This window comes from Entelurus aequoreus, linkage group LG27 (assembly GCF_033978785.1).
Source record: "Entelurus aequoreus isolate RoL-2023_Sb linkage group LG27, RoL_Eaeq_v1.1, whole genome shotgun sequence".
Classification (NCBI taxonomy): Eukaryota; Metazoa; Chordata; class Actinopteri; order Syngnathiformes; family Syngnathidae; genus Entelurus; species Entelurus aequoreus.
This window is the reverse complement of record NC_084757.1, coordinates 33531344-33556052: the sequence shown is the minus strand read 5'-3', so window position 1 is coordinate 33556052 and position 24709 is coordinate 33531344. Positions and strand designations below refer to the sequence as shown.

Sequence of the window (24709 nt, the reverse complement as noted above, 5' to 3'; positions counted from 1 at the left end):
ATGACTGTAAGGAGTTAAGCTGCAAAATTGGCTAAAAATTTTGCATGCTAAAGTTAGCATGTGTCAGGTAACAAGTTATATGACTGATGTGTTCAGCTACAAAATTGGCCAAAAAAGTTAGCATTCTGAAGTTAGCATGTTGACAGTTAGCATGTGTCAAGTACCAAGTTATATGACGCAAAATTGGCAAAAAAAATTGCTCGCTAAAGTTAGCATGTGTCAGGTACCAAGTTATATGACTGTTGTGTTCATGTTCAGCTGCAAAATTGGCCAAAAAAGTTAGCATGCTAACGTTAGCAGGTGTCAAGTACCAAGTTATATGACTGTGGAGTTAAGCTGCAAAATTGGCTAGAATGTTAGTATGTTAAAATTAGCATGTTAACATTAGCATGTGTTAAGTATCAAGTTAAATGACTGTGAGGAGTTAAGCTGCAAAATTGGCAAAAAAAAATTGCACGCTAAAGTTAGCATGTGTCAGGTACCAAGTTATGACTGTTGTGTTCAGCTGCAAAATTGGCCAAAAAAGTTAGCATGATAAAAATTAGCATGTTAACAGTTAGCATGTGTCAAGTACCAAGTTATATGAGTCTGAGGAGTTTAGCTGCAAAATTGGCTAGAAAGTTAGCATGCTAACAGTTAGCATGTGTCAAGTATCAAGTTATATGACTGTGAGGAGTTAAGCTGCAAAATTGGCTAAAAAGTTAGCATGTTAAAGTTAGCATGTTAACGTTAGCATGTGTCAAGTACCAAGATATATGAGTCTGAGGAACTTAGATGCAAAAGTGACTAGAAAGTTAGCATGTGTCAAGTATCAAGTTATATGACTGTGAGGAGTTAAGCTGCAAAATTGGCAAAAGATTTAGCACACTAAAGTTAGCATATGTGTCAGGTACCAAGTTATATGACTGATGTGTCAGCTAAAAAATTGGCCAAAAAAAGTTAGCATGTTAACGTTAGCATGTGTCAAGTACCAAGTTATATGACTGTGAGGAGTTAAGCTGCAAAATTGGCTAAAAAGTTAGCATGCTAAAATTAGCATGTTGATAGTTAGCATGTGTCAAGTACCTAGTTATATGACGCAAAATTGGCTAAAAATGTAGCACGCTAAAGTTAGCATGTGTCAGGTACCAAGTTATATGACTGATGTGTTCAGCTGCAAAATTGGCCAAAAAAGTTAGCATTCTAAAGTTAGCATGTTAACATTAGCATGTGTCAAGTACCAAGTTATGTGAGTCTGAGGAGTTTAGCTGCAAAATTGGCTTGAAAGTTAGCATGTGTCAAGTATCAAGTTATATGACTGTGAGGAGTTAAACTGCAAAATTGGCAATACATTTAGCACACTAAAGTTAGCATGTGTCAGGTACCAAGTTATATGACTGATGTGTTCAGCTACAAAATTGGCCAAAAAAGTTAGCATTCTGAAGTTAGCATGTTAACAGTTGGTATGTGTCAAGTACCAAGTTATATGACGCAAAATTGGCAAAAAAATTGCTCGCTAAAGTTAGCATGTGTCAGGTACCAAGTTATATGACTGTTGTGTTCAGCTGCAAAATTGGCCAAAAAAGTTAGCATGCTAACGTTAGCATGTGTCAAGTACCAAGTTATATGACTGTGGAGTTAAGCTGCAAAATTGGCTAGAATGTTAGTATGTTAGAATTAGCATGTTAACGTTAGCATGTGTCAAGTATCAAGTTAAATGACTGTGAGGAGTTAAGCTGCAAAATTGGCAAAAAAAATTGCACGCTAAAGTTAGCATGTGTCAGGTACCAAGTTATGACTGTTGTGTTCAGCTGCAAAATTGGCCAAAAAAGTTAGCATGCTAAAATTTGCATGTTAACAGTTAGCATGTGTCAAGTACCAAGTTATATGAGTCTGAGGAGTTTAGCTGCAAAATTGGCTAGAAAGTTAGCATGTGTCAAGTATCAAGTTATATGACTGTGAGGAGTTAAGCTGCAAAATTGGTAAAAGATTTAGCACACTAAAGTTAGCATGTGTCAGGTACCAAGTTATATGACTGATGTGTCAGCTAAAAAATTGGCCAAAAAAAGTTAGCATGTTAACATTAGCATGTGTCAAGTACCAAGTTATATGACTGTGAGGAGTTAAGCTGCAAAATTGGCTAAAAAGTTAGCATGCTAAAATTAGCATGTTAATAGTTAGCATGTGTCAAGTACCAAGTTATATGACGCAAAATTGGCTAAAAATGTAGCACGCTAAAGTTAGCATGTGTCAGGTACCAAGTTATATGACTGATGTGTTCAGCTGCAAAATTGGCCAAAAAAGTTAGCATTCTAAAGTTAGCATGTTAACATTAGCATGTGTCAAGTACCAAGTTATATGAGTCTGAGGAGTTTAGCTGCAAAATTGGCTTGAAAGTTAGCATGTGTCAAGTATCAAGTTATATGACTGTGAGGAGTTAAGCTGCAAAATTGGCAAAACATTTAGCACACTAAAGTTAGCATGTGTCAGGTACCAAGTTATATGACTGATGTGTTCAGCTACAAAATTGGCCAAAAAAAAATTGCATTCTGAAGTTAGCATGTTAACGTTAGCATGCGTCAAGTACCAAGTTATATGACTGCGAGGAGTTTAGCTGCAAAATTGGCTAGAAAGTTAGCATGTGTCAAGTATCAAGTTATATGACTGTGAGGAGTTAAGCTGCAAAATTGGCCAAAAAATGTAGCACGCTAAGGTTAGCATGTGTCAGTTACCAAGTTATATGACTGATGTGTTCAGCTGCAAAATTGGCCAAAAAAGTTAGCATGTTAAAGTTAGCATGTTAACATTAGCATGTGTCAAGTACCAAGTTATATGACTGTGTGGAGTTAAGCTGCAAAATTGGCTAAAAAGTTAGCATGCTAAAATTAGCATGTTAACAGTTAGCATGTGTCAAGTACCAAGTTATATGACGCAAAATTGGCAAAAAAATTAGCACGCTAAAGTTAGCATGTGTCGGGCACCAAGTTGTATGACTGATGTGTTCAGCTACAAAATTGGCCAAAAAAGTTAGCATGCTAAAGTTAGCATGCTAAAGTTAGCATGCTAACGTTAACATGTGTCAAGTACCAAGTTATATGAGTCTGAGGAGTTTAGCTGCAAAATTGGCTAGAAAGTTAGCATGTGTCAAGTACCAAGTTATATGACTGTGTGGAGTTAAGCTGCAAAATTGGCTAAAAAGTTAGCATGCTAAAATTAGCATGTTAACAGTTAACATGTGTCAAGTACCAAGTTATATGACGCAAAATTGGCAAACAAATTAGCATGCTAAAGTTAGCATGTGTCGGGCACCAAGTTGTATGACTGATGTGTTCAGCTACAAAATTGGCCAAAAAAGTTAGCATGCTAAAGTTAGCATGTTAACGTTAACATGTGTCAAGTACCAAGTTATATGAGTCTGAGGAGTTTAGCTGCAAAATTGGCTAGAAAGTTAGCATGTGTCAAGTACCAAGTTATATGACTGTGTGGAGTTAAGCTGCAAAATTGGCTAAAAAGTTAGCATGCTAAAATTAGCATGTTAACAGTTAACATGTGTCAAGTACCAAGTTATATGACGCAAAATTGGCAAAAAAATTAGCATGCTAAAGTTAGCATGTGTCGGGCACCAAGTTGTATGACTGATGTGTTCAGCTACAAAATTGGCCAAAAAAGTTAGCATGTTAACGTTAACATGTGTCAAGTACCAAGTTATGTGAGTCTGAGGAGTTTAGCTGCAAAATTGGCTAGAAAGTTAGCATGTGTCAAGTACCAGTATAAGACTATGAGGAGTTAACCTGCAAAATTGGCTAAAAAGTTAGCATGCTAAAATTAGCATGTTAACAGTTAGAATGTGTCAAGTACCAAGTTATATGATGCAAAATTGGCAAAAAAAATCAGCACGCTAAAGTTAGCATGTGTCGGGTATCAAGTTGTATGACTGATGTGTTCAGCTACAAAATTGGCCAAAAAAGTTAGCATGCTAAAATTAGCATGTTAACGTTAGCATGTGTCAAGTACCAAGTTATGTGAGTCTGAGGAGTTTAGCTGCAAAATTGGCTAGAAAGTTAGCATGTGTCAAGTATCAAGTTATATGACTGTGTGGAGTTAAGCTGCAAAATTGGCTAAAAAGTTAGCATGCTAAAATTAGCATGATAACAGTTAACATGTGTCAAGTACCAAGTTATATGACGCAAAATTGGCAAAAAAATTAGCATGCTAAAGTTAGCATGTGTCGGGCACCAAGTTGTATGACTGATGTGTTCAGCTACAAAATTGGCCAAAAAAGTTAGCATGTTAACGTTAACATGTGTCAAGTACCAAGTTATGTGAGTCTGAGGAGTTTAGCTGCAAAATTGGCTAGAAAGTTAGCATGTGTCAAGTACCAGTATAGGACTATGAGGAGTTAACCTGCAAAATTGGCTAAAAAGTTAGCATGCTAAAATTAGCATGTTAACAGTTAGAATGTGTCAAGTACCAAGTTATATGATGCAAAATTGGCAAAAAAAATTAGCACGCTAAAGTTAGCATGTGTCGGGTATCAAGTTGTATGACTGATGCGTTCAGCTACAAAATTGGCCAAAAAAGTTAGCAGGCTAAAATTAGCATGTTAACGTTAGCATGTGTCAAGTACCAAGTTATGTGAGTCTGAGGAGTTTAGCTGCAAAATTGGCTAGAAAGTTAGCATGTGTCAAGTATCAAGTTATATGACTGTGAGGAGTTAACCTGCAAAATTGGCTAGAAAATTAGCATGCTAAAATTAGCATGTTTACAGCAAGCATGTGCCAAGTACCACGTTATATGACCCTGAGAAGATTAGCTGCAAAAATGGCTAGAAAGTTAGCATGCTAACAGTTAGCATGTGTCAAGTACCAAGTTATATAAGTCTGAAGAGTTTAGCTGCGAAATTGGCCAAAAAAGTTAACATGTTAACAATTAAGATGTGTCAAGTAGCACGTTATATGACTCTCAGGAGTTCAGCTGAAAAATTGGCTAAAAAATGTGCATGTTTACAGTTAGCATGTGTCAAGTACCAAGTTATATGACTCTGAGGAGTTTAGCTGTAAAACTGGCTAGAAAATTAGCATGCTTACAGTAAGTTTGTGTCCTTTTGTGGTTGCTATGTCTAAATATAAGTAGAAGACCTGCTTGTGCAAATAAACTAACATCATGTTAAGTCCCAGTGGAATGATGTTAAAATGCAATGTTAGCATGTAGCTCACATATATATGCTAGTGTTGTTTGTCTAGAATTATGATAAAATGTAATGTTAGCATGTAGCTCACATAGCTATGCTAGTGTTACTTGTCTAGGGTCATGATAAAATGCAGTTTTTGTATGTAGCTCACATATTTATGCTTGTGTTGCAAGTCTAGCATGATGATAAAATGTAATGTTAGTATGAAGCTCTCATAGCTATGCTAGTGTTGCTGGTCTAGAATTATGTTAAAATGTAATGTTAGCATGTAGCTCTGATAACTATGCTAGTGTTGCTAGTCTAGAATGATGTTAAAATGTAATTTTAGCATGTAGCTCACATAGCTATGCTAGTGTTGCATGTCTAGAATTATGATCAAATGTAATGTTAGCATGTAGCTCAGATAACTATGCTAGTGTTACTTGTCTAGAATCATGACAAAATGCAGTGTTAGTGTTGCTAACCTGGAATGATGTTAAAATGCAATGTTAGCATGTAGCTCGCATATATATGCTAGTGTCGCTTGTCTAGAATTATGATCAAATGTAATGTTAGCATGTAGCTCACATATATATGCTAGTGTTGCTTGTCTAGAATCATGATAAAATGCAGTGCTAGTGTTGCTAACCTGGAATGATGTTAAATTGCAATGTTAGCATGTAGCTCACATATATATGCTAGTGTTACTTGACTAGAATCATGATAAAATGCAGTGCTAGTGTTGCTAACCTGGAATGATGTTAAATTGCAATGTTAGCATGTAGCTCACATATATATGCTAGTGTTGCTTGTCTAGAACTATGATAAAAATGTAATGTTAGCATGTAGCTCACATAACTATGCTAGTGTTACTTGTCTAGAATCATGACAAAATGCAGTGCTAGTGTTGCTAACCTGGAATGATGTTAAAATGCAATGTTAGCATGTAGCTCGTATATATATGCTAGTGTTGCTTGTCTAGAATTATGATCAAATGTAATGTTAGCATGTAGCTCAGATAGCTATGCTAGTGTTACTTGTCTAAAATCATGATAAAATGCAGTGCTAGTGTTGCTAACCTGGAATGATGTTAAATTGCAATGTTAGCAAGTAGCTCACATATATATGCTAGTGTTGTTTGTCTAGAACTATGATAAAATGTAATGTTAGCATGTAGCTCAGATAGCTATGCTAGTGTTACTTGTCTAGAATCATGACAAAATGCAGTGTTAGTGTTGCTAACCTGGAATGATGTTAAAATGCAATGTTAGCATGTAGCCCGCATATATATGCTAGTGTTGCTTGTCTAGAATTATGATACAATGTAATGTTAGCATGTAGCTCAGATAGCTATGCTAGTGTTACTTGTCTAGAATCGTGATCAAATGCAGTTTTTGTATGTAGCTCACATATTTATGCTTGTGTTGCAAGTCTAGCATGATGATAGAATGTAATGTTAGTATGTAGCTCTCATAGCTATGCTAGTGTTGCTACTCTACAATGATGTTAAAATGTAATGTTAGCATGTAGCTCACATAGCTATGCTCGTGTTGCATGTCTAGAATTATGATCAAATGTAATGTTAGCATGTAGCTCACATAACTATGCCAGTGTTGCTAACCTAGCATGATGTTAAAATGTAACATTAGCATGTAACTTATGTTGCTATGCTAATGCTATTAACCTAGAATGATTGTCAACATGTAATAATAGCATAGCATGATGCTAACATGCGTGTCCTCTTGTCCCTTGCAGTACGTTAGCTTAGGTTTTACAGCAACTTTTCATTGTAAACTGAAGTCAGCTGGTGTAGGCTCCAGCTTACCTGTGACTCTAATACAGAAAATGGGGAAGGCCTAAGTGTTTAAAGAAAAGTGAAAGAAAAACAAGGAGGTTATGATTTAAGAACGTGATCTGGACCAGATCCTGATCTGGAACCTGATTTGCACACACATTACAAAGGTGATTGGAATTGGTATTTTTGTGTGGATATCAGAGGCCCAAGCCCTGGGGGAGGTAGGACTTCTTACCTGACGTGTGGCAGACGCCCATGAAGCCGAGCAGCAGTCCTGTGGGCCACAGTGGTCCCAGCATGGCCACCTGCCCCCCCACTGGGAAGTTGTTTGGGAAGAAAACTCAGGTGAGACTTCCTGCCAGGTGAAGTCATGTTCCTCTGCTCCTCCGAGGCATCTGTGGTCCCTGAAGGAATGTGAGCTTCAAGTGGCGTCTTGTTGGCTCGCGGACTCAAAGGAAATCCTGCCAACACTCCATGGAACTTTCTTTCTTTCTGTCTTCCACCAAGACTTGAGTCCGACCTGTTCGGCGTCTTTCAGCCGGACTACGCCCACAGCGTCACGCTAGGAACCAATCATCATCTGTGAGTCACCATCTTTGTCTACGCTCTTCTTCTCACACTTTAACACTTTTTTTGGTGGGAAATGTGTTGCAATTTTTTTTTGAATAGAAACAAAATACTTTTTGGAGGCTGCAATTTTTAATTTTGGTTAAAACATTTTACATTACAAATGTCTTTTAAATTATAATTTTTTTGGTTACAAACGTTTTTGTGACAACATAGTTTTGTTGACATTTTTTTAGTTGCACATTTTTATCTAGTTACAAAAAACTGTTTTGCTGTCACACTTTTTATTAACACTTTTTTGGTTGCAAATTTGTATTTTGTTGCATTTTTTTTCCCAATAGAAAAAAAAATATATTTTTTGGAGGCTGCAATTTATTAAAATTAAATTAAATTATTTATTAATTTATTTATTTTGTTGCATTTTTTTTTTTTATAGAAAAAAAATATTTTTGGAGGCTGCAATTTTTAATTTTGGTTAAAACATTTTACATTACAAATGTCTTTTAAATTATAATTTTTTTGGTTACAAACGTTTTTGTGACAACATATTTTTGTTGACATTTTTTTTGTTGCACATTTTTATCTAGTTACAAAAAACTGTTTTGCTGTCACACTTTTTATTAACACTTTTTTGGTTGCAAATTTGTATTTTGTTGCATTTTTTTTCCCAATAGAAAAAAAAAAATTTTTTTTGGAGGCTGCAATTTATTAAAATTAAATTAAATTATTTATTAATTTATTTATTTTGTTGCATTTTTTTTTTTATAGAAAAAAATTATTTTTGGAGGCTGCAATTTTTAATTTTGGTTAAAACATTTTACATTACAAATGTCTTTTAAATTATTATTTTTTTGGTTACAAACGTTTTTGTGACAACACAGTTTTGTTGACATTTTTTTAGTTGCACATTTTTATCTAGTTACAAAAAACTGTTTTGCTGTCACACTTTTTATTAACACTTGTTTGGTTGCAAATTTGTATTTTGTTGCATTTTTTTCCCAATAGAACTTTATTTTTTAATTAAAATGAAATTATAACTTTTTAGGGGTTTTTTTGCAATTTTTTTAATAGAACATTTTTGGAGGCTGCAAATTATTTATTAAAATTAAATTGTATTATTTATTTATTTATTTTGTTGCTTTTTTTTTTTTTAATAGCAAAAAAATACTTTTTGGAGGCTGCAATTTTTAATTTTGGTTAAAACATTTTACATTACGAATGGGGACGGCGTGGTGAAGTTGGGAGAGTGGCCGTGCCAGCAATCTGAGGGTTACTGGGGTTCAATCCCCACCTTCTACCATCCAAGTCACGTCCGTTGTGTCCTTGAGCAAGACACTTCACCCTTGCTCCTGATGGGCCTGGTTAGCGCCGGGCATGGCAGCTCCCGCCATCAGTGTGTGAATGTGTGTGTGTGAAGGGGTGAATGTGGAAATAGTGTCAAAGCGCTTTGAGTTCCTTAAAAAAGGTAGAAAAGCTCTATACAAGTACAACCCATTTACCATTTTAAATTATAATTTTTTTGATTACAAACGTTTTTGTTACAACATATTTTTGCTGACATTTTTTTAGTTGCACATTCTAGTTACAAAAAACTGTTTTGCTGTCACTTTTTATCAACACTTTTTTGGTTGCAAATGTGTATTTTGTTGCTTTTTTTTTTCCAATAGAAAAAATTAAGTATTTTTTGGAGGCTGCAATTTATTTATTAAAATTAAATTAAATTATCTATTTATTTATTTATTTTGTTGCATTTTTTTTTTTTTATAGATAAAATATATTTTTGGAGGCTGCAATTTTTAATTTTGGTTAAAACATTTTACATTACAAATGTCTTTTAAATTATAATTTTTTTGGTTACAAACGTTTTTGTGACAACATAGTTTTGTTGACATTTTTTTAGTTGCACATTTTTATCTAGTTACAAAAAACTGTTTTGCTGTCACACTTTTTATTAACACTTTTTTGGTTGCAAATTTGTTTTTTCTTGCATTTTTTTTTCCAACAGAAAAAATTATATATTTTTTGGAGGCTGCAATGTATTTATTAAAATTAAATTATAACTTCTTTTTTTTGCAATTGTTTTTTAATATATTTTATTTTTATTTTTTGGAGGCTGCAAATTATTTATTAAAATTAAATTAAATTATTTATTTATTTATTTTGTTGCATTTTTTTTTTTTTAAATAGAAAAAAAATACTTTTTGGAGGCTGCAATTTCTAATTTTGGTTAAAGCATTTTACATTACGAATGACTTTTAAATTATAATTTTTTTGGTTACAAACGTTTTTGTTACAACATATTTTTGTTGAAATTTTTTTAGTTGCACATTCTAGTTACAAAAAACTGTTTTGCTGTCACTTTTTATTTACACTTTTTTGGTTGAAAAATTGTATTTTGTTACATTTTCTTGTCCAATAGAAAACATTATATATTTTTTGGAGGCTGCAATTTATTTATTTAAATTACATTAAATTATATATTTACTTATTTATTTTGTTGCATTTTTTTTTTATAGAAAAAAATTATTTTGGGAGGCTGCAATTTTAAATTTTGGTTAAAACATTTTACATTACAAATGTCTTTTAAATTATAATTTCTTTGGTTACAAACGTTTTTGTGACAACATAGTTTTGTTGACATTTTTTTAGTTGCACATTTTTATCTAGTTACAAAAAACTGTTTTGCTGTCACACTTTTTATTAACACTTTTTGGGTTGCAAATTTGTATTTTCTTGCATTTTTTTTTCTAATAGAAAAAATTATGTATTTTTTGGAGGCTGCAATTTATTTATTAAAATTAAATTCTAACTTGCTTTTTTTTTGCATTTTTTTTTAAATAGAAACAATTATATTTTTTGGAGGCTGCAAATATTTATTAAAATTTAATTAAATTATTTATTTATTTTGTTGCCATTTTTTTAATAGAACATTTTTTTATTATTATTTTTTGGAGGCTGCAAATCTTAATTTTGGTTAAAATAGTTTACATTAAAAATGTATTTTAAGTTGTAATTTTTTTTTTGTAATTCTTTTTTTGGTTACAAACTTTTCTCTCACGTTTTTGTTACAACATATTTTTGCTGACATTTTTTTAGTTGCACATTTTTATTTAGTTACAAAAAAACCTCTCTTCTTCACACACTTTTTATTAACACTTTTTGGTTGCAAATTTGTATTTTGTTGCAATTTTTTTAAAACAAAACTTTATTTTTTATTTTTTGGAGGCTGCAAATTATTTATTACAATTAAATACAATTATTCATTTTGTTGCAATTTTATTTTTGTACAAAAAAATATGTATATTTTTCGGAGGCTGCAAATCTTAATTTTGGTTAAAACATTTTACATTACAAATGTCTTTTAAGTTATCTTTTTTTTTTGTAATTCTTCTTTTGGCAACAAACTTTTCTCTCACGTTTTTAATTTGTTAAAATTTTTAGAACGGAGACTGAGAGCCAGACCTTCTCGACCAACATCAGTGTGTGACCTCACCAATGCGCTTTTAGAAGAATGGTGGAAAATTCCTATAAACACACTCCGCAATCTTGTGGACAGCCTTCCCAGAAGAGTTGAAGCTGTAACAGCTGCAAAAGGGTCATATTGAATTAGATTTTTCAGTTTTAAAGTTTGTTTTATAAATACAAAACCTTTGGTCCTAATTTGTCTCCACAATATATTCACCAACATGAATAGTCAATAATACATGTATTTATAATAAATTTTTGTTTTTTAACATAAATATAACTGACACATTGACATACTAAAAACGAAACCGGCTGCTGAACAACAAAACAAAACAAAAATTTGAAGTTTTAAAGCGCAATGACACAGGTGTCCTTTAGGAGGCAGTGTTAACAAGGTGAAAAGACTGCAAAAACGAGTTTTTTTTTTAAAACATATTTTCAGTCGTTAAATAACATTGTAAAATAATTGGTATACTAATCAGTTCATTATTTGCATTATGACGTGACTGGGTCGTTATTGTAAAATGTATTTCAAAACTAAATGTAATACCGGAAGAGCATTTGAACCGATGACACAACCCTCCTTTAGAGGGCAGGCTATTAGCTATCGGAAAACGGGGTCAAAATAAGTCATTTATATATATTTTTTAATAATTATTTTAAAGTAGTTATACATGCATGTATGTCATGGTATTTCGCTGGATGGTGTATTTTATGTTTAATTCACGAAACAAAAACTTTACCGGAAGTGACGCACAAGAAAACAAATAGCTACAGAATACAGTTCCCGAGTTTTGTCTTGAAGACGCCACCCTCTCAGCTACGGCGAGTAAAATGCCACTCTATTATGTCTTCAGATGTAAAATAACTTTATTTTACACTCAATGATAATTTTGACCGGTGGGAAAAGCTTGAGAAAATATTGTAGCGTTCAAGTAAAATACCATGTTTGCCTGCAAGTCCTGATGTAGGGTAACTTGATTAATGCAGGAGTAGCAGAAAGTCAATGTTTTGGTAGAAAAACAATGTCAGAAAGACGTCAATGAAAGTTAATAAACTGTCGAGTTGGTGGCTATGCGTCAGCGCCAATCTACCAGCTCACAAGAAGAAGTGTGAGGAGGGAGGAAATAAGCAATTTGGATTGAAGTTAGTTTATTTATTAACAGGCACCTTTCCAACATGGCGGCGTTGAGGAAGCTCCTCATGCTACACCGACTTTTCCCGCTCCGCAACAGCCTGAGGGGAGCTTCCACCTGCGGCCCCCCGGGGATGAGCTGCCTTCCCCGGCCGGGAGGTTCCTACGTGCCGCACTGCAGCAGAGCGTTTGTCCTTTCCGGCTGCGCCCTCAAACACACACAAGACCTGACTGGACCTTTTAGCAACCAAGAAGAAGATGAGGATGAAGACTTCATGGAGGAGCAGGAGGTGGAGGAGATGTTCCAGCAGCTGCAGCCGGACATTGTCGTCCCAGGAGCGGGGGGCCACCACCGGGTGTTTGTGGTGCACCCTGACGTCAAGTGGGGGAGCAGAAAGCAACACCTGACCACAGGTAAATGGAGGTGACACATTCATGTTCTCCTGACTGGAACAAAACCACAAGATATCTTCTTCTTTTCATCTAATCAGGGTGGGCCAAACTGGCTCCGCTGAGGGCCAAACTGAAAAATCAAAACTTGCAGGGGCCATTTTAATATTTTCATTTTCAAAACCAATACAATATATATAAAAACATGTTTTTTTTTTACCTCTAAGAACCCTTCAAGTTTGGTCTAGGGGACCCAGAAGGGTCTCAGTCATAAAAATGTTAAAAATAAGTCAAAAAATGTTATTTTTTATTAATATTATTATTAGAGATGTCCGATAATATCGGACTGCAGATATTATCGGCCGATAAATGCTCTAAAATGTAATATCGGAAATTATCGGTATCGGTTTCAAAAAGTAAAATGTATGACTTTTTAAAACGCTGCTGTTTACACGGACGTAGGGAGAATCACATAATATCTACGGCTTTTCACACACACAAGTGAATGCAAACCATACTTGGTCAACACCCATACAGGTCACACTGAGGGTAGCCGTATAAACAACTTTAGCACTGTTACAAATATGCGCCACACTGTGAACCCACACCAAACAAGAATGACAAACACATTTCGGGAGAACATCCGCACCGTGACACAACATAAACACAACAGAACAAATACCCAGAACCCCTTGCAGCACTAACTCTTCGGGGACGCTACAATATACACCCCCCGCTACCCCAAAACCCCGCCCACCTTAACCTCCTCATGCTCTCTCAGGGAGAGCATGTCCCAAATTCCAAGCTGCTGTTTTGAGGCATGTTAAAAAAAAATAATGCACTTTATGACTTCAATAATAAATATGGCAGTGCCATGTTGGCATTTTTTTCCATAACTTGAGTTGATTTATTTTGGAAAACCTTGTTACATTGTTTAATGCATCCAGCGTGGCATCACAACAAAATTAGGCATAATAATGTGTTCATTCCATGACTGTATATATCGGTATCGATTGATATCGGTAATTTAGAGTTGGACAATATTGGAATATCGGATATCGGCAAAAAAGCCATTATCGGACATCTCTAATAATAATGTGTTAATTCCACGACTGTATATATCGGTATCAGTTGATATCGGAATCGGTAATTAAGAGTTGGACAATATCGGATATCGGCAAAAAAGCCATTATCGGACATCTCTAATTATTATTAGTCATTGCTTCAATCTCGAGATCAACTTTGTTGATATTACTGTTGGCGTTAACGCACTTCTTGTGTCTTTTTACTAGGGGTGTAACGGTACGTGTATTTGTATTGAACCGTTTCGGTACGGGGGTTCCGGTTCGGTTCGGAGGTGTACCGAACGAGTTTCCACACGGACATATTAATTAGCGTAACGCACGTTGTGTAAACAATGCACACCGAGGCACAACACACGGCATGCTAGCAGCTAACGGGCTAGGATAGACTGACCATACGTCCTCTTTTCACCGGACATGTCCTCTTTTGCGGAGCTGTCAGGGCGGAGTTTCTTAAATGCCTCAAATGTCCGGCATTTTGAGTTAGGGTTGCGTGTATTTTCAATGTACGTTCAGGGTTAAGAAGGGGTTAAAAACAAAAGAAATTGGGGGCGCAGCAGCATTGGTGAGGGAGGGGCAGAGACAGAGAGAGTTATGATAAACGCGCATGCGTCGCCAGGCTCTGCTTTTTATCCATAGATTTATCACATTTAATGTTTTATTATCTATAGCAGGGGTGTCAAAAGTGTGCCCCGGAGGCCATTTGCGGCCCACAGCTAATGTTTTAAAGGCCCACGGCACATTCTAAAAATACTATTAAAATCAACAAAAACATAACAAAAGTGAAATAAAAAAGCTTAAAGGTTAAATGTTATTTAGAAAAAGTTGCAACGTTGACTAATAAAACAAAGCTGTTGTTTTTTCTTTCAAACTGTCATTGCTCAAAACATAATATTGAATCCAGTGTTTCCCATAAACTGCCAAGATACCTGTGGCGGTGGGGGCGTGGCTATGGGCGTGGTCACCATGACATCATCGAGTAATTTGCATAATTTACTACAATGATATGATTTTCTCTAAAAAGGCTAAAAAAATGTATACTTACTAATTAATAATAACAGTTTTGTTTTAAACGTCCATCCATCCATCCATTTTACAATATAATTACAACACTTTATGTACATATTTATATACAGATTTGAACAATAAGTTATTCACTGGAATATATTTATTAATTGTGGTTCTTACAAAAAATATATCTTGTAAAAATATAAAATCTAAAATGTCTCTTAAAGCTCTGCCCCTTTAATTAGTGCATACTAAATAATTTAACTTTAGCCTACTACTACAACCATATTATTTACCAGCAATATAAAGTGAAACAGAGGCAGAGGTGTCCTGCCACAGTCAGTAACAAATAAACAGAAAACAGTAGTGGTCAAATACAAATAAGGCAACAAGAGAAGTATCCTACACTTCTCTTTTGTAAAGTAAATTTGAACAGCCTATATGGGCATCTACATCAACTATATGATTTGCCTGAGAAGCTAGACAGGACAAAAACAAAACAAAAAAAACATTTATTTTTATTTTTATTTGTGGCGGACGTAATCCTTTCGTGGCGGGCCGCCACAAATAAATGAATGTGTGGGAAACACTGGAATCAAAATCAATGTTATTATGAATTATTGACCTATCCAAGGTTCCCATTACTTCACATCAAATATTACACTAAGAAAATTATTTTTGGTTGAAGATTTTGCAAATTTAGTAAATAAATAACCCAAAAATGTACCTTTTGTTGTTTTCTTACTGTACCGAAAATGAACCGAACCGTGACCTCTAAACCGAGGTACGTACCCAACCGAAATTTTTGTGTACCGTTACACCCCTACTTTTTACGCATTGAAATCAGGAAGGACACGCAATTCCAGAAGCCCGCGCATCCCGTGGCGAAGTTGGTAGAGTGGCCGTGCCAGCAATCGGAGGGTTGCTGGTTACTGGGGTTCTACCATCCTAGTCACGTCCGTTGTGTCCTTGGGCAAGACACTTCACCCTTGCTCCTGATGGCTGCTGGTTAGCGCCTTGCATGGCAGCTCCCTCCATCAGTGTGTGAATGGGTGAATGTGGAAATAGTGTCAAAGCGCTTTGAGTACCTTGAAGGTAGAAAAGCGCTATACAAGTATAACCCATTTATCATTATTTATTTATCCCTTGGACGCGGATTTTTAAATTATTTTTTTACTGCCCGGTTTGCTTGTTTTTTTAAATTTGATTGATTAGCGCTTTCCACCGGTGTTTTGTTTATATTTGCCGGATCAAATTTCCGTCCCCGTTTATTGCGTTTTTATTGGTCGTAAATTTTTATTCGCCGAAAGTTTTATTAATGACAAATACTGCCTCAGTTTGCACTGGGACAACTTTACCGCGAGGGGCTGTCAAAAGAAAGACTTGATGGTAAACACTAAGGTGAGTGTAAAGTCAACCTTTTTAACTTCATCCTGTGCCATGGCTCCAGTAAATGACTTGTTTTAGTCCTTGTGAGTCCATGGAAACTTCACTTTTATCTCCCGCTGGGTCGACATCGTTTGAGGATGTAGACAGGCTAGCTGTTAGCTTCAAGCTAACCAGCGCCCCGCCAGACTCCTCCACCCCAAAAACATAGTTTGCAGGTCAACAAATATGTGCCTTTTGAAGTGTTGACGTGTGAGGAATGTTCAAAAGGAGTCTCTTGGAGAAGTGGCTGACAAGTTAGCAAGTGTCGCTCGCATCGTTGACAGTGACGTCATTGTTTACTGAAGCAAAGATGCTGACTGTGCGTTATGATAAACTTTTTATCCATAAACTTATCAGATGTAATGTTTTATTATCTATAGCAGGGGTGTCAAAAGTGTGCTCCGGAGGCCATTTGCGGCCCACAGCTAATGTTTTAAAGGCCCACGGCACATTCTAAAAATACTATTAAAAATAAACAAAAACATAACAAAAGTGGAATAAAAAAGCTTAAAGGTGAACGTAATTTAGAAAAAGTTGCAATGTTGACTAATAATACAAAGCTGTTTTTTTTGTCTTTAAAAAGTGTCATTGCTCAAAAAATAATATTGAATCAAAATCAATGTTTTTATGAATTATTGGCCTAGCCAAGGTTCCCATTACTTCACATCAAATATTCCACTTTGACAAATATTTTTTGTGGAAGATTTTGCATATTTTGTGTGTTTGCCATAAAAAAACCCCGTAGTTTTCTTTGACAAAAAGGGCAGAAAAGAAACATACAAAACAACAACAACAACAAAAAAACAACTTAGAATTGAGGGATGGATATGAAGTTGATGTAGACTCCAGAGATTTAAGCGTTAAATAAATAATGTATGTATGCCCTGGCACAACATCATTTCATGACCCAAGCAAAAAACGTTTGACATTTTTATTCTGAAATAAATACACCTGCAACTTATTAAATACAAATGTAGAAAAAAATACCGGCAGCTGTAAAGTTTAGATGCATTAAGGAAAGAAGAAAGTGAATTAATTTTTATAACTGAATAAATGTACATATGCAAAAAAAAAATTGTTTTCTTTTGTATTATTTTTTTATGAATGAAGTTACGTTTATGACAACCTTTTTCCAAAACACAATATAGAATGTGAGATATAACAGGATAATGCATACATTTATCATTTGTTTTCAAAACGCTTACAAAAAAGTGGGACCCCTAAAATTGACTGTGGGACCCCATTTTTATGACTTGATGGGGTCATTTTGAAAATTCCTTGCGCAAACACTGGATATGAAGTTTTTTTGCTTTTCTTAATGGTTTATGTATGCCCTTTTGTCAAAACTCAGTTTTTATGGCAAAAACAAAAACTATGCAAAATTTTCCCCCAAAATATTTCAAAGAGGAATATTTGATGGAGCCTTGAATTGGTCAATAATTCATAACAACACTGATGTTAATTCATAATTATTTGCTTAGCAATGACAGTTGTTTTTTTTAAATCCCACTAAAATTGTTGGTGTTCAAAAAAGGCCCCACTCAAAAAAGTGTAAACATATTTTTTTTACTTTTAACACGTTTAGATCAACTTCAGATTTATCCGTTGATTATAAGTTTTAGTTTGTCATGTTTTGTTTGTTTGTTTGATGCCTTTTTGTCAAAGAAAACTGATTTTTGTATGAAAAAATGTTTCAAGTGGAATATTTGATGGAGATTTGAAGTTCTTATTTTATTTTGTATATATATTTTTGTTTGTTTTATGCCTTCTTGTCAAAGAAAACATATTTTTGTATGCAAACACACAAAATATGCAATATTTTCCGTAAATAAATATTTTAGGGAATATTTGATGGAACCTTGAGGCTTTGTATTTTTATTTATGTTTTTTGTTTGTTTTATGCTTTTCTGTCAAAGAAAACATATTTTTATATAGTGTAGTGGATTGTCCGAAGCTTAAACAGGCAACAAAAGTAGTTTAGTACAACAAATTTATTTACCCATTATCAGAAGTGCAGGTTGAATTAAGTTGGCCGTGCAGACAGACCACATGTTACTCCGGAGTAAACAAGACACACACAAGCCAAAATCACTGTCGAGTTCCGGTCTTCTGCCATTTTTTATATGTCTCTTGTGCGTCATTGTTTGTTATCTAATGCGTCAATGTCTTTTATCTTTTCCCTATCTGTTCCATAACAACTCGAATCCTTTAGACAGTCAACACATTCTGTAGACAGGTTGGCACGACTTAATATTCACTTTTGTCCCACAACTGGTCCATTCAATGGCACAAAATACAAGAGAATTGAAAATGAGCGGACATTCTCAAAAGACAAGAAATATAGGTCAAAAGGTCAGAAATTCTACGACACACAAAATATGCAACATTTTCCCCAAAAATATTTCAAAGAGGAATATTTGATGGAGCCTTGAATAGGTCTATAATTCATAACAACACTGATGTTAATTCATAATTATTTGCTTAGCAATGACAGTTTTTAAAAAAAAATCCCACTAAAATTGTTGGTGTTCAAAAAAGGCCCCACCCAAAAAAGTGTAAACATATTTTTTTACTTTTAACACATGTTTAGATCAACTTCAGATTTATCCGTTGATTATAAGTTTTAGTTTGTCATGTTTTTGTTTCTTTGTTTTATGCCTTTTTGTCAAAGAAAACTGATTTTTGTATGAAAACATTTTTCAAGTGGAATATTTGATGGAAACTTGAAGTTCCTATTTTATTTTGTATATATATCTTTGTTTGTTTTATGCCTTTTTGTCAAAGAAAACATATTTTTGTATGCAAACACACAAAATATGCAATATTTTCCGTAAATAAATATTTTAGGGAAACCTTGAGGCTTTGGTTTTTTTTATTTATGTTTTTTGTTTGTTTTATGCTTTTCTGTCAAAGAAAACAGATTTTTATATAGCAAACACACAAAATATGCAACATTTTCCCCCCAAAATATTTTAAAGTGGAATATTTGATGGAGCCTTAAATAGGTAAATAATTCATAACATAATTGATTTTAATTCATAATTATTTGCTTAGCAATGACAGTTTTTTTTTTAATCCCACTAAAAGTCTTAGTGTTAAAAAAAGGCCCCACTTAAAAAAGTGTGAAAATATATATATATTTTTAATTTTAACACATTTTTAGATCAACTTCAGTTTTATCTTTTTGATTATAAGTTTTAATTTTTAATGTTTTTGTTTGTTTGTTTTATGCCTCTTTTTTTTTTTCAAGAAAACAGATTTTTACACGGCAAACACACAAAATAAGCAATATTTTCAATATTTTCCCAAATGTTTTTTTAAGTGGAATATTTCATGAAGGCCTGCAGTTTTTACTATTTAAAAAAAAAGAAGAAGTTTTTTGTTTGTTTGATGCCTTTTTGTCAAATCTTGGTCAAAGAAAACAGATTTTTATATGGCGAATACACGACATTTTGTAATATTTTCCCCAAAAAATATTTTAAAACTGGAATATTTGATGAAGCCTGGACATTTGTTATTTTTGTGAGTGTGAATGTTGGCTGTCTATCTGTGTTGGCCCTGCGATGAGGTGGCGACTTGTCCAGGGTGTACTCCGCCTTCCGCCCGATTGTAGCTGAGATAGGCTCCAGCGACCCCGAAGGTAATAAGCGGTAGAAAATGGATGGATGTTTGTTTTATGCCTTTTTGTCAAAGAAAACAGATTTTTATATGGCGAATACACAAGATTTTGCAATATTTTCCCAAAAAATATTTAATTAGTGAAATATTTGATGGAGCCTTGACTTTTTTTTTTTTTTTTTCCAGAGAGATAAATGCTTTAAAAAATGTAATATCGGAAATTATCGGTATCGTTTTTTTTATTATCTGTGTTTTTATTTTGTTTTTTTTATTAAATCAACATAAAAAACACAAGATACACTTACAATTAGTACACCAACCCAAAAAACCTCCCTCCCCCATTTACACTTTCTGTTATTAATATTCGGGTTCCTACATTATATATCAATATATATCAATACAGTCTGCAAGGGATACAGTCCGTAAGCACACATGATTGTGCGTGCTGCTGGTCCACTAATAGTACTAACCTTTAACAGTTAATTTGACTCATTTTCATTCATTACTAGTTTCTATGTAACTGTTTTTATATTGTTTTACTTTCTTTTTTATTCAAGAAAATGTTTTTAATTTATCTTATTTTATTTTATTAATTTTTTTAAAAAGGACCTTATCTTCACCATACCTGGTGGTCCAAATTAGGCATAATAATGTGTTAATTCCACGACTGTATATATCAGTATCGGTTGATATCGGTATCGGTAATTAAGAGTTGGACAATATCGGATATCGGCAAAAAGCCATTATCGGACATCCCTAATTTTTTTTAATGTTTTTTTGTTTTTTAATGCTTTTTTGCCAAAGAAAACACATTTTTATATGGCGAATACACAAAATTTGCAATATTTTTCCCAAAAAATATTTTAAAAGGGGAATATTTGATGAAGACTTAAGGTTTTCATTATTATTATTTTTAAGGTTTTTTGTTTGTTTGATGCCTTTTTGTCAAAGAAAATGAATTTTTATATGGCAAACACACAAAATATGCAATATTTTCTCTAAAGAAATATTTCAAAGTGGAATATTTGATTTGAGCCTTGAATAGGTCAATAATTCATAATAACATTGATTTTTATTTAAAATTATTCATTGAGAAATGACCATTTTAAATTAAAAAACCAGCCTGCATGGCAGCTTTGTGTTATTAGAGTCAACTTTGCAACTTCTTCTCCTTACTTTTCACCCGTTTGCTCTTTTATTCCACTTTTCATGTCATTTTCTTTTGTGGTCACATGACCCTCCTCTGCAGCCGAGCTGATGATGGCGGAGGCGGTGGCCCTCATCAACACGCTGGACAAGTGGACTGTGGTGGACCAGCTGGTCATGTCCACCAAGACTCCGGAGAAGAAGATGATCTTCGGCAAAGGCAACTTCCAGACCCTCACAGGTAACGTGACACCTGCCGGCCGGCGTGGAGACGTGGCACCTAGACCTGCTTTCCTCCCGCAGACAGGATCAGGAGGACAGCGGGCGTCACGGCGGTTTTTGTCAACGTGGAGCGTCTCTCCCCGTCCTCCGAGGTAAGGCGGGCTGAAGCCAGGTGCTGAGAGCAGACTGACCGAGCGTGCGCCCCCAGAGAGAGTTTGAGGAGGCCTGGGGGGTGAAGGTGCTGGACCGGTACTCCGTGGTGCTCCACATCTTCCGCTGCAACGCCAGAACTAAGGAGGCCAAGTTGCAGATCTCTCTGGCCGAGATCCCCCTGCTCAGGTAACCGCCGCCATTTTTGTTTTCTGCAATCCAAACATGCTTGGTGGGATTTGTTCCTCCTTTTGAGACCCCTCCACAAACACACCTCACCTTTTTTTAAACTAAGACTAAGAAACAAATCTCCATGCTTTTCCCAATTCATCATTTCACTATCAAATTAAACATTTTGAAATTAATTTTATTTTTTTATTTAAAATGTTTTCTTTTTCTTTTAAATTATTGTATTATTATTATTATTAATTCATTATTTTTATAAATAATTAAAAACAATATATTAATAATTTTTACATTTTTTATTATGATTTACAGTAGGGTAAATAAGAATGTGTGCACCCTCACCATCTAGTGCCTACATTTAGGTCTGTGTGCTATAAAATGAGTAAAACATCACTACAGTCAAAACGGGTTAGAAAAGCTCCTTCTAGTTGCATGAAGATGGCCTAAAACTTATTTTTACACATTTTAGTCTTATAAAATATGTATTTTTTTTCCAAGTTGATTTTTAAAAAAAAAATAAAATATATATATATATATATATATATATAATATATTACATTTTTTTAACTTTTTTTAAATTTTATTTAAAAGTGATTTAGAATCAGGATAAATTTAAATTGGTTTTTTTTTGTTGACCCCTACCATCTAGTGCCTACATTTAAATCTGTGTGCTATAAAACGAGTAAAACATTTTGAAAATGATTTTTTTATTTTTTATAAATTGTTTGTATTTTAAATTGTTTATATTTCTTTGAAATTATTTTTATAAATAATTTTAAAATATATATTTTTTAATTTTTTTATTATGATTTACAGTAGGGTAAATAAGAATGTGTTCACCCTCACCATCTAGTGCCTACATTTAAGTCTGTGTGCTATAAAACGAGTAAAACATTTTGAAAGTAATTTTTTTAAATACATTTTTTGTATTTTAAATTGTTTATTTTAATTTTAAAATAGTATAAATCATTAAAAATATATATTATTATTTTTTACATTTTTTATTATGATTTACATTAGGGTAAATAAGAATGTGTGCACCCCTCACCATGTAGGGCATACATTTAGGTCTGTGTGCTGTAAAACGAGTAAAACATCACTACAGTCAAAACCGGTTAGAACAGCTCCTGGTTGCATGGACATGGCCTAAAACGTATTTTTACACATTTTATATTCATAAAATGTGGGTTCTTTTCTAAGTTGATTTAAAAAATGTTTTATATATATATATATATATATTTTTTTAATTTATTTATTTTTATTTATTTATTTAATATTTTAATTTTTTTATTATTTTTTTTGTTATTTAAAAATTTAAAAGCAATTTAGAATCAGGATAAAGTCAAATTTGACTCGTTTTTTGTTGTTGACCCCTACCATCTAGTGCCTACATTTAAGTCTGTGTGCTATAAAATGAGTAAAACATTACTACAGTATTTGTTTTCCAATCTTTGTTAAAAGAGGTGACGATTCGATTCAGATCCGATTCCCGATTCAACACGAGTCCCAATTTAAATGATCCTCCCCATGTATTATCTGGTTTAATAGTTCCAATGAAACTTTTTCAAAACTGGTTACAAGGCCTGAAAACAGTTTAAAAAAATTGAAATAAAGAAAAGGAAACAAGCTTAAAAAATATGTTAACTTGTTATTTTCAACTTCAACACTTTTTGACCCCCAGAGGCTGCCGTAGTAATCCCACTCTTAGAGAAGGAACAGCTTTTTGAAGGGAGTTGTTCCTTTCTAAAGACTGGGTCGTTATTGTAGTGGAACAGTTTTAATAAATCAAGGAAACATTTACCAAAATATGACTGAGGTGTATACCTACAAAATTAGCCGTGAGCGGGTGTTGTCATCACCATCATGTGTGTTAGACGTGAGCGGGTGTTGTCATCACCATCATGTGTGTTAGACGTGAGCGGGTGTTGTCATCACCATCATGTTTGTTAGACGTGAGTGGGTGTTGTCATCACCATCATGTGTGTTAGACGTGAGCGGGTGTTGTCATCACCATCATGTGTGTTAGACGTGAGCGGGTGTTGTCATCACCATCATGTGTGTTAGACGTGAGCGGGTGTTGTCATCACCATCATGTGTGTTAGACGTGAGCGGGTGTTGTCATCACCATCATGTGTGTTAGACGTGAGCGGGTGTTGTCATCACCATCATGTTTGTTAGACGTGAGCGGGTGTTGTCATCACCATCATGTGTGTTAGACGTGAGCGGGTGTTGTCATCACCATCATGTTTGTTAGACGTGAGCGGGTGTTGTCATCACCATCATGTTTATTAGAGGTGAGCGGGTGTTGGCATCACCATCATGTTTATTAGAGGTGAGCGGGTGTTGTCATCACCATCATGTTTGTTAGACGTGAGCGGGTGTTGTCATCACCATTATGTTTGTTAGACGTGAGCGGGTGTTGTCATCACCATCATGTTTGTTAGACGTGAGCGGGTGTTGTCATCACCATTATTTTTGTTGGACGTGAGCGGGTGTTGTCATCACCATCATGTGTGTTAGACGTGAGCGGGTGTTGTCATCACCATCATGTTTGTTAGACTTGAGCGGGGTGTTGTCATCACCATCATGTGTCTTAGACGTGAGCGGGTGTTGTCATCACCATCATGTGTGTTAGACGTGAGCGGGTGTTGTCATCACCATCATGTTTGTTAGACGTGAGCGGGTGTTGTCATCACCATTATGTTTGTTGGACGTGAGCGGGTGTTGTCATCACCATCATGTGTGTTAGACGTGAGCGGGTGTTGTCATCACCATCATGTTTGTTAGACGTGAGCGGGTGTTGTCATCACCATCATGTTTGTTAGACGTGAGCGGGTGTTGTCATCACCATTATGTTTGTTGGACGTGAGCGGGTGTTGTCATCACCATTATTTTTGTTGGACGTGAGCGGGTGTTGTCATCACCATCATGTGTGTTAGACGTGAGCGGGTGTTGTCATCACCATCATGTTTGTTAGACGTGAGCGGGTGTTGTCATCACCATTATGTTTGTTAGACGTGAGCGGGTGTTGTCATCACCATCATGTGTGTTAGACGTGAGCAGGTGTTGTCATCACCATCATGTGTGTTAGACGTGAGCGGGTGTTGTCATCACCATCATGTTTGTTAGACGTGAGCGGGTGTTGTCATCACCATTATTTTTGTTGGACGTGAGCGGGTGTTATCATCACAATCATGTTTGTTAGACGTGAGCGGGTGTTGTCATCACCATCATGTGTGTTAAACGTGAGCGGGTGTTGTCATCACCGTCATGTTTGTTAGACGTGAGCGGGTGTTGTCATCACCATCATGTGTGTTAGACGTGAGCGGGTGTTGTCATCACCATCATGTGTGTTAGACGTGAGCGGG

At 34.7% G+C, this 24709-nt stretch overlaps 1 protein-coding gene across 1 annotated transcript in view; it reads left to right on the top strand.

Moving 5' to 3' along the window:
- The window catches only part of gtpbp6 (GTP binding protein 6 (putative)), a 64412-nt gene that overhangs the window by 26539 nt on the left and 13164 nt on the right, over positions 1–24709 (top strand). The window contains exons 7-10 of the mRNA XM_062039467.1: positions 12143–12525; positions 20887–21024; positions 21087–21157; positions 21214–21344. Coding sequence (XP_061895451.1) covers positions 12143–12525; positions 20887–21024; positions 21087–21157; positions 21214–21344 — 723 coding nt within the window. The remainder of the gene's footprint in view (positions 1–12142; positions 12526–20886; positions 21025–21086; positions 21158–21213; positions 21345–24709) is intronic.